Source organism: Cucurbita moschata, unplaced genomic scaffold (assembly GCF_002738365.1).
Source record: "Cucurbita moschata cultivar Rifu unplaced genomic scaffold, Cmos_1.0 Cmo_Scf00026, whole genome shotgun sequence".
NCBI classification, from domain to species: domain Eukaryota; kingdom Viridiplantae; phylum Streptophyta; class Magnoliopsida; order Cucurbitales; family Cucurbitaceae; genus Cucurbita; species Cucurbita moschata.
Window position 1 is genome coordinate 1,337,807 of NW_019268542.1, and position 12,029 is coordinate 1,349,835.

At 27.9% G+C, this 12,029-nt stretch overlaps 2 protein-coding genes across 2 annotated transcripts; both read right to left on the reverse strand.

Moving 5' to 3' along the window:
* Positions 1–1,886: 1,886 nt before the first annotated feature.
* LOC111462007 (F-box protein CPR30-like) lies at positions 1,887–2,618 on the reverse strand. The gene has a single exon (XM_023105657.1). The coding sequence runs from the start codon at positions 2,616–2,618 to the stop codon at positions 1,887–1,889; it is 732 nt and encodes a 243-aa protein (XP_022961425.1).
* Positions 2,619–10,136: 7,518 nt separating this feature from the next.
* On the reverse strand, positions 10,137–11,294 carry LOC111462008 (F-box protein At3g07870-like). Its single transcript, XM_023105658.1, has one exon. The coding sequence runs from the start codon at positions 11,292–11,294 to the stop codon at positions 10,137–10,139; it is 1,158 nt and encodes a 385-aa protein (XP_022961426.1).
* Between the last annotated feature and the right edge of the window lie 735 nt (positions 11,295–12,029).

A 12,029-nucleotide genomic window follows, 5' to 3' on the forward strand; every position in this document is an offset into this window, starting at 1 on the left:
TTTTTTCAGGTAAAGGCAAGGCGCACTTGTACGGAGGACGGCGGCATCGCGAGCAGAGACTGTGGCACGTGCATAGGGTAGACTCATATTTAAATTTCTAGTCTTAAGTTAGAATAGGTTGTTTTGCATTTCATTGTTTTAAATTATTTTGTATTTGTTTTTGTTTCTCTAAATTTCAGTATTTCATATTTAAACACGTAAGACCATGGCCGTGTTTTTCAGAGGAGAAGTTATTTTAAACGTTTTTTTTTGAAAATTTTCATTATCAATTATGTTCATGTAAGAGTTATATTTCCGCATTATAGATGAGCATGAGACGTTAGTAGCGACTCTGAGTATGTGGAAATTTAGGGTCGTTACACAGCTCCTCGTTGCCGCGCGTCAGATTAAAAGAATTTTGATTTCTAGCGCGTCTTTTCGATTTCGAACCGACGACCTCATCCACGGCTGACCGTACATCGCGCGCCATGATGTTACATTTGATTTTTTTTTTATTTATAAAAGTTAAAATAATAATTTAGGAATCTTTTCTTTTATTTTTATAAAATTAAAAAGAAAAATAAAAAAAACTTAAATTTTAATGAAAATTTTATTTCCTTTTTTCTAACATAATTTCTAAATTATATTTTAAGTATTTCAAAATTTTGAAATTCCAATTCCTAAAATTAATTTTAGATGGGTGCATTTAACTAATTAAATATTTTATATAATATATTTGAGAATAAAATATTTTAAAATATTAAAATTTCATATAGGTTTATTTTTGTTACCATATTTATAATATTTTTATTATTGTTTAATTTTAGACCAATAGTTATAATTATTTTATTTTTAATATATCAAATTATTAAATTAATTAAACTTTTTTTTATTATTAATAAAACTATCATCCATAACTGATTTTAATAATGAGTTGTATTTGGTAATCAAATTTTTATAAAAATAAAATAAATTAAACCATTCATTTAGTATACTGTACGATCAAAACTAAATAACTTATATTTAAGACAAAATTTCAATTTCATCCTCAAAATTTACCTAATTTTTCTGTTAAAATATTGAAAAGGGTATTGGAGTATTGTGAACCGAAAAAATTTCTCACAATAGTATTATTTATCAACTTTTTCGTCCACTTTTCCATCCATCAACTAAAAAATAAAATCAATTAAATTATACTTTTTTTCGAATAAAAATCTCACACCATTTTAATTGGGTCTCGCACCTAAATTCATAAACTATTTCCTTAATTTAATATATTTATTTATTTATTTTGTTTTCACGATAAACAAATTTTAATAAAAATTAGATAACCATTGCATTTTTGTATATAAAAAATTAATAAAAATTAGAAAATAAAAACTAGATTTTTATATATATAAAAGTTTTATTTCCTATTTTTTTAAACACAATTTTTAAATTATATTTTTAACTATTTAAAAATTTTAAAAATCTAATCCCAATATTCTTTTATCTTAAATTATATTTAGTTTTAAATATGGCCAATTTAAAAATAGATATTTTGGATATTTCACCAATTTAAATTTATTTTCATTTTTTAGTAATATATTTATAATATTCTTACTATGGTTGGTTAATTATTATTTTTATTATATTAAATTATTAAACTAATTAAATTAATCTATTTTTTATTTACTAATAAATATATTATTAATAATATGCCTTGAGTTTATTTATCTAATTTTAATAAATAAATAAATAAATAACTTAAATATGTGTGTTTCATAATTAAATTTTCATAAAAATAAATTAAACCAGTACACTTCCTTCTATAAAAATAAAATTAAAAAAAAAAATTACCTCTAACCTTATGAACAAAACACATATTTAAAACAAAATTTCAATCTCAATTTCAATATAAATTATACTCAAAATTTACATATTTTTCCAGTCAAAATATCCGGAAAAGCATTAAAATTAAAGGAGTCGATGTTGTGAACCGAAAAATCTCTCGCAATTGTATCATCCATCAACTTCTCCATCTTCTCCGTCTTTGGATCATACAACACTAATTCAGCTCCCGCCCAAACACACAAGATCTTTCCATCTTTACATATTTTAATCTGTTCCACAGTTGACTGTGAGAAAGAAAGAATATTTTTGCTCACATCTGGTATGCTGGCACTAAATGCTTTAATCCACGAACCATCTTCTTTCATCTTCCACATCGTGTACTCGTGCCCCTCCATAGAAAGAGTTAGATGAAGAGCACCATTAAATACTCCAATACAAGGAAAATAACCATCATTATTAGGAAAAGGAATGTGCTTGTACTTCTCATCTTCCATATTTATACCATAAATAACATCTTGATGAAGATCATCTTGTCCAACCCAATGCAACCCTCCATTCAAGTAAACACCATGACATCCATTAAAAGAACAGGACGGTGACTCAATACGCGTCCATTCCTGCCGGGTCCCAAAAGCAAAAATCTCTGATTTGTAGTTATTATGGACGGTGGAGTTTCTATCTTCCACGGTGAAGTTTCTTACTACTTTGTAATGCTTTGTTTTAGGACAAAATCCAAATCCATAGGAGCACGTAAGCCAATTCCCTTTGAATTCGTCCTTGGGAAGTTCAAAGTACTCATTCGTCATGGGATTTAATATGATGACTATATTCGAGTTAAGCCAGCTCTTTGTGTTTTTGGTGACCACAAAAGCTAAGACTCCATTGCACGAATTAATAGTTGAGATAAAAGAACGTCGGAAATACTTACGACGCAAGTTGAATGAAGCAACACTCCTCACCCCTTCCACGTGGTCGGAATCCAATTCCAAGCAATGGAGATTACGAAACGGGAGACGATCACGGCGGAGATTGAAGGGTCATGTTTAAAACTTAAGATCACATTGTTCCATGTTTTGCAGACCAACCTGCAGCTCGGCAAAGAATAGTAAGGGAGTTTGCTGAGTATTAGCTCGGCGACATCAAATATGAGTTCGGGAATTTTGTTACTAATAATGTCTTGATCATTAGCCATCACTAGAAAAAGCCGATGAATTTGATTGAACTGCAGAGTAAAACTAGTGGCTTAACATGAATTGAATTCAAGAAAATAATGGTTACTCACTAACCTTTAATTGAATGTTCTGTATTTATAAATTAAAATATTAATCTTTTCTATTTTGAATTTAAAAAACTCTTATCTTTTCCAATTTTGAATAGTTTTGATGTTTTCTATATTTACGTGTATAAAAATATAGAAAAGATTTAAGAAAAGATTGAAGTAATTTAGGAGTCTTTAATTTAATTTTTTTAATATTATAAATAAAAATAAAATAAATCTATTTTATTTGATTTGATGGTATAAATTTTATTTTATTTTTAACTCAAAATTTAATTTCCCATTTTTTTAAGAATCAAATAATTATTTTAATTTGGCATGATTTAATCAAATAATTTAAAATTATATTTAATACTAAATTGAAAGTTTAAAAATTTATTAAACATTTGTAATTTAAGAATTCCTTAAAAGATCGTGTTAAATATTTGATTTAAAATATTTAAAAATAAAATATGTAAAAATATTTTATAAATCAAATTAATAAACACTAATAAGGGTGTAAAAACTTTTACTAGCACAAGTCTTTTAAAGCTTTAAGGAGAAGTCGAATAGAAAAAATTGAAAGAAGACAATATTTACTAACAATGGGCCTAAATCATTATAAATGATATCAGACGTTGAACTATGTGCCAACTACGAGACTATTTTCCAAAGAGGGCAAACACAAGGCAGTGTGACAATAAGGACGCTGGGTCCCGAAAGAGGTGGATTTGGTGGGCTCCCACATCAATTGGAGAAAAGAACAAGCACAAACGAGGATACTCAACCCTAAAAGGATGGATTGTGAGAGTCCCGAGCGCACGCACACCCCTAGAGTTGAGCCTCTCCCACACGCAGCTAGATCCAATTCTTCAATCAAATGTAACTTCAATTGTTTTTCATCAATAAATCTTCAATCAAATGAAATCATCATCTCTCTCGAGCACAAAGATTCTAGCCCAAATAATTCCAACTCAATATATTAAAAAAAAAAAAAAAATCAAGATGATACAACTCATAGAACGCAACAAATGCAAGCAAACCCCGCCTAATTCACATATCGGAAAGCTATCATCTCTATTAACGAAACAAAACAAATCCAAATGAGTGAAAATCCTATAAGCCCTAGAATTCCTGTGATGCAGAACCAATATCGCCTTTATCTTTGCCAACTTTTTTAGGCAAAAGAGTTTCGTGAATATTGGGCAAAACACATCCATTAGCAATGGTTACTGATCCTAAAAGCTTACTCAACTACTCATCGTTACTCATAGCAAGTTGTACTATAAATTGCTTTGTTATATGCAAACTGTAACGCCACTAATTTTCTTTAACTTAATTAGCGACGTTACTTTGCATTCATGTGACAAAAGTGCGAAAATTCATATAAGACAACCTCAATACCGACGACATGTTCATTATTATAAGTAGTTCGTAACTGAAAACTCAATAGCGACGATCAAACTGGAAAATCAATCAACAACTAACTAGGATAAACAATTGCAAATAGCTATTATTCGAAAGAGTCTCAACAAGACGCCTACGACACTACAAGCCTTCTCCAAGACTTCCATGGCCTTTGCAGCGTTCACCGTCAGCCGTACATGGGAGCCTTGTCCTTACCTGAAAAATATAGGTAGCACGTGGCTTGAGTATTATATAAAATACCCAGTAAGTCGCCCCACTGTTAGGGTTAAGCATACAATACACATTAAGGACACAAGCAGTTCACACAGCACACATGCACAATTACAAGCAAAGAAAAGCAAACATGAGGGGTTGTCTTCCATTTCCCTTTTTACATGGCCTTACGGCCCTGACTTTATTCGGGCAGGGTGGATGTGTGGTACTTCTCATGCACGGCCCACGTACGTTAATGGAGGCTCACCAGGCGGGTTCGTATACAAACCCCCTGAGCTTGGCTTGGTCGGGTACGCATGATATACGTCCGTACCATCATTACATAACATGGCAGTAACCCTATGCATAAGACACATCATGCATGAGGTCCCTAACACCTACTCTCATGGCATTACACGTACATCGTTTCATTTCGCTCGTCGCATTACATAGCATGACTTAATGAAAGATCATGTGAGTATATTGTAGTACATCAGTCAACACATCCATGACACGTAAAACTCCCCACACATTCATGACATGTCAATTAATTTCATGCATAAAGGGTAACCAATTCATGACAACAGCATCACATACATGAGCATGACATACATCGACATTTCACCACAAGAAAATAGATAGCATAGCATATATGGTATATATTGGCATTTCACAGCAAGATAAACACATGACATAGCGTACGTTGACAACACACATGGTACGTGCGAAGGCCACAGTGCATGCACCATTACACATAAATAACTAATGCCAACAGTAAGGTTACTTACCTCCTTGGCCTTGGTCGAAGTCACTCGCGACGCTAACTCCGGCGCCTACCCCTATAAGATCACATGATACACTTAGAGTTCTTTCACAACTAGCCCTTATGCCTAACTATCAAGGTACGTTATTATCACTACCTATTTTTATCGAAGTGAAGTTATACTGACATCAAATGGTTGAAACAAGGGCGGGAATAGTTTCAGAAGGGTCAGAAACTTAGGAATCGGTATATTATTTGTATACCGAGCCGCCAAGCCATGCCGCGGAATGCAATAGTGCCGCTGATGAAGCCGAAGTACCGAGCCGACGAGCTGCGAAGGTCACAGGCGGCGTACAGTTTCTGGATGCGTTTGGTGTCACTGGTCTTGGGCCAGAATGGAAACGCGGCCCAGTGACAGTGTCCGAGTGCGGCCTGCAAGGCATGGGCTGTACGCTGGCTGAGGCGAACTCGCAGGATACCCGAAGAACCAACCCGCGCCTACTACTCTGTCTTCCTTACCCGAGAGTCCCGATGAACCATAATCGTGGAACCCCACTATCATTGCCGGTGAGATCGTCGTGGTCCGTTCGTCCCTGACGATGCGTCTATCCTCCTTGTCACGAAGTACCCGGCGTTGGTTCGCTCCCACCTAAGGCTCGCAAACGTCCGAAGTCTCGCGGCATTATCGATCCCCCACCTCAATCTTACTACTTCTCTCTCACGGTACACACGTTCCAAAAAAAAAGGAACGCCAATTTTCCCATCAATCTTAGGATGACATGTAGTTGAAAAGAACAACTTTGTACCAATTTTACCGGGCAATGATGTACAAGAGTGACTTCCAAATTTAGCATCACTGTCAGTGACCATTATTCTATGGATTCCACTTCATTTTACTCCTCCCCTAAATTTAGCATCACTGTCAGTGACCATTATTCTATGGATTCCACTTCATTTTACTCCTCCCCTAGAAAAATAACTCACCAACATGTTTTGTATCATAGATTTTGTTGCATGCAATTGGTACAATACATTTGGTTGTATCTAGATTTAGCTTCTATGTATTTAAAACATTGACTACAAAATTTATGAACATTCTGCTTATCTTCAGCCACCACCACTTCTCTCAAAAGAAAATTTCTTATAAAGTCGGAATACAAAACATACTTTTCTCAAGTAAAAATTCATTAAACACGTAATAATATCCACAAGTGTTTTCGTAAGACAAAATGCATAAATAGTTCTAAAATCTTGGTCATCTCTATATAATTTTAATATGCTCAAATATAATAATTTTTGCACTGGGAGAAACAAAGAGATCGTACTTTTTAGATAACACATTAGCCATCATATTATCTTTACTTTGCTTATATTTGATGACATACGAAAATGTTTCAATAAATTTATCACTAGAAAAAGCAGGTGAATTTGATTGAACGGAGGAGAAAAGCGAGTGGATTCAGATGAATTGAATTCAAGAAAATAATGGTTACAAGACTAACCTTGAATTGAAGGTTGTGTATTTATAAATTAAAAAATTAATCTTTTCCTATTTTGAATTTAAAAAATTCTATCTTTTCCTATTTTGAATAGTCTAGATTTGATTTTTCCATATTTACCGTAAAATATAGAAAAAATTTAGGAAAGATGTTAAAGAATGTTTTATTTAAATATTTCGTTTAAATTAAATATTTAAAAATAAAATATATGAAAATAAGATACATACAAATCAAATAATATTTTTGTATGAGCTCAATTAAAATTTTACATTATTTTTGTATAAATATTTATAATATTTTTATTATTCTATTTAATTTTATACTAAGTGGGTAGTTATTTTATTTTTATTATATCAATTTATTAAAATAAATATATTATAAATAATATTTTTTTTATTCGGATATTGTAATAGTTAAAATAGTATTTTTCTATTGTAATTAGTACTTAATTATAAATAATTATAAATAATTAAAATAGTATTAAAATAAATAAATTATAAATAATGAATACTTGTTTACCATATATATCATATTTGATTTTTTTTTTTTTTTTATAGATAAATATGTAGACATTTGACTTTACTATATGCTTGTAACTTATTTAATTATAAATAGATAACTTTCACATCATCTAGGTGTGGTGGCTTAAGAAAACATTTTAAAACAAAATTGTACTAAAAAAACATATAATTATATACGTTATATGCATATTTATTTAAACAACTCAAAGTCCCACAATTTGCATCTAACAATATCACACCCGTGCAACTCACCAATTAAAAATAAAAAGGAGTATAAACATCCTTATTATTATTTAATTTTTAATAATAATTTTATTTATATTTAATATGGAACCATGGTATGAAAAATCATATGTTATTAATGTAATATTGAACCGTATATAATTGACATGTATGAGAATCCTCTCAAATAAATGTTTAAGAAGTGTATAGTATATAGATAAGGTTGGTGTCTTATTTTGGTAACACTATTAATTCAACAACTTATTACAATGATTTGATTTAAATCTACCGGTCAACACGAACTGACCAAACCTAACTGAAACATAATAGATTCGATTTAGATTTTCTTTTAAATATGTAAGAATATGATATTTATAAATAAAAATATTTATTGGAATGAGAATACTATCAAATTTTCATATACATAAATAAAATTTATATAATTTTTTTTGTTTAAATATTTATAATATTTTTATTATTTTTAGACAATTTATTACGTTAGTTATTTCATTTTTATTTTATCAAAATATTAAAATAATTAAATTAGTTTATTTTTCATTTATTAATTATTATATTTAAATTTTAAATTTTTTAGTTTATTCAATTTATTTATACCGTTTTAATATTTATTATAGTTTCCTCAATTCAATTGTGGATAAAAATAAAATCAATTAAATTATTATTAATTTAATATAATTGGTCTTTCTATATAAGGATTAAATTATGTTTTTGTCCTAATAAAAACTTAGAATCATTTAAATTCTTAGATTATATTAATTTAATATATTTATTAACTATTGATTTTGTTTGAATGTTAACTAATTTTAATAAAAATTAAATAATGGTTGTATTTTTTTTTGTTATAAATAATTCTCTTACCTTTCAAATCTTTTCTATAAAAATTAAAATAATAATTTAGGAATCTTCCCTTTTATTTTTATAAAATTAAAAATAAAAATAAAAAAACTTAATTTTAATCAAAATTTTATTTTCTTTGTTAATATAATTTCTTAATTATATTTTAAGTATTTCAAAATTTTGAAATTCTAATTCCAATATTCTTTTATCTTTTTAATTTTTAAATTAATTTTAAATAGGTCGATTTAACTAATTAAATATTTTATATAATATATTTGAGAATGAGATATTTAAAAATATTAAAATTTCACATAGATTTATTTTTGTTACATATTTATTATATATTTATTATTGTTTAATTTTAGACTATTATAATTATTTTATTTTTAATCAAATTATTAAATTCATTAATTTTTTTTATTATTAATAAAACTATCATCAATAACTGATGTTAATAATTACTTGTATTTGTATTTGGTAATCAAATTTTCATAAAAATAAAATAAATTAAACCATTGATAAATTAATTGAGTATACAAACGTTTGTTTCTCTAATTATCAACTATATTGGTACAATCAAAACTAAATAGCTCATATTTAAAACAAAATTTTAATTTCATGCTCAAAATTTATCTAATTTTTCTGTTAAAATATTGAAAAGAGTATTGGAGCAGTCCAATTGTAAACGGAAAAAATCTCTCACAATTCTATCATTCATTAACTAAAAAATAAAATCAATTAAATTATACGTTTTTTCTTAAAATAAAAATCTCAAACTATTTTAATTGGGTCTCACACTAAATTCATACAAGATTACCTTAATTTAATATATTTATTTATTTATTTTGTTTTCATTTAATATATTTATTTATTTATTTTGTTTTCATTTAATATATTTATTTATTTATTTTGTTTTCACGATTAACAAATTTTAATAAAAATTAGATAACCATTAGATTTTTGTATATAAAAAATTAATAAAAATTAATAAAAATTAGATTTTTATATATATAAAAATTTTATTTCCTATTTTAAATTATATTTTTAACTATTTCAAAATGTTAAAAATCTAATCCCAATATTCTTTTATCTTAAATATTATATTTAGTTTTAAATATGCTTCATTTGAAAATAAGATATTTTGGAATATTTTATTTGAGATATTTAACAATAAAAGGTTTAAAAATAAAATAGATAAAATAGTCAAATAATTTATATCAAAATTTCAAAATTTAAATTTACTTTCGTTTTTGTTAACATATTTATAATATTTATACTATGGTTTAATTTTAAATAAATTAGGATGGTTAATTATTTTTTTATTATATTAAATTATTAAACTAATTAAACTAATTTATTTATTTATTTATTAATAATATGCCTTGATTTATTTATCTAATTTTAATAAATAAAAACTTAAATATGTGTATTTTCTAATCAAATTTTATAAAAATAAAATAAATTAAACAATTCATAAATTAATTTATGAGTACACTTCCTTTTCTTTAAAAAAAAAAAAAAAAAAACTTAGCTCTAGGATTAAAACTCATACAAAATTTCAATCCCAATTTCAATATAAATTATACTCAAAATTTACATATTTTTCCGGTCAAAATATCGGGAAGAGCATTAAAATTAAAGGATTCGATGTTGTGAACCGAAAAATCTCTCGCAATTGTATCGTCCATCAACTTCTCCATCTTCTCCGTCTTCGGATCATACAACACTAATTCAGCTCCCGCCCAAACACACAAGATCTTTCCATCTTTACATACTTTAATCTGTTCCACAGTTGATGGTGAAAAAGAAAGAATATTTTTGCTCACATCTGGTACGCTGACACTAAATGCTTTAATCCACGACCCATCTTCTTTCATCTTCCACATCGTGTACTCATGCCCCTCCATAGAAAGAGTTAGATGAAGAGCACCATTAAATACTCCAATACAAGGAAAATAACCGTCATCATTAGGAAAAGGAATATTCTGGTACTTCTCATCTTCCATATTTAGACGATAAATAACATCGTGATGAAGATCATCTTGTCCAACCCAATGCAACCCTCCATTCAAGTAAACACCATGACATCCATTAAAAGAACAAGACGGTGACTCAATACGTGTCCATTCCTGCCGGGTCCCAAAAGCAAAAATCTCTGATTTGTAGTTATTATGGACGGTGGAGTTTCTATCTTCCACGGTGGAGTTTCTTACTACTTTGTAGTTCTTTGTTTTATGACAAAATCCAAATCCATAGGAGCACGTAAGCCAATTCCCTTTGAATTCGTCCTTGGGAACTTCAAAGTACTCATTCGTCATGGGATTTAATATGACGACTATATTCGAGTTAAGCCAGCTCTTTGTGTTTTTGGTGACCACAAAAGCTAAAAGTCCATTGCACGAATTAATAGTTGAGATAAAAGAACGACGGAAATACTTACGACGCAAGTTGAATGAAGCAACACTCCTCACCCCTTCCACGTGGTCGGAATCCAATTCCAAGTAATGGAGATTACGAAATGAGAGACGATCACGACGGTTGGAATAAACATGGGCAAGCAAGAAGTTGGAATCAGCCGAGATTGAAGGGTCATGTTTAAAACTTAAGATCACATTGTTCCATGTTTTGCAGACCAACCTGCAGCTCGGCAAAGAATAGTATGGGAGTTTGCTGAGTATTAACTCCACGACATCAAATATGAGTTCGGGAATTTTGTTGCTAATAATGTCTTGATCATTAGCCATCACTAGAAAAGGCCGATGAATTTGATTGAACTGTAGAGGAAAGCTAGTAGCTTAAGATGAATTGAATTCAAGAAAATATTGATTACTCCACTTAACTTTAATGGAATGTTCTGTATTTATAAATTAAAAAATTAATCTTTTTCTATTTTGAATTTAAAAAATTCTATCTTTTCCTAATCTAGATTTGATGTTTTCATATTTACCTATACCAAATATTATAAATAAAAATAAAATAAATCTTTTTTATTTGATTTGATAGTATAAAATTTATTTTATTTTTAACTCAAAATTTAATTTGTAATCAAATAATTTAAAATTATATTTATACTAAATGGAAAGTTTAAAAATTTATTAAATATTTGTAATTTAAGAATATGTTAAATATTTGATTTAAAATATTTGAAAATAAAATCTTTAAGAATAAAATAGGTAAAAATAAGATACTTAACTGATCACGAGTGTCCTAATTAAAATTTCATATTCATATATTGTTCAAAATAATTTAGGAAATTTTTATTTGATATTTTATAAGAGTAAAAATAAAAATAAAAAATTAAACTTTAATATTGTTTTCTATTTTAAATTAATTTAAACATAATTATTAAAAAAATTGAATAATAAGAAGAAATTAAAAAAAAAACAATTATAAAATCAGAGAGATTAAGATAGAGAAAATTATGAAAAAAAAAATATTTCGTTCGTGTGAGATAAAATATTATTTTTTCTTAATAACAA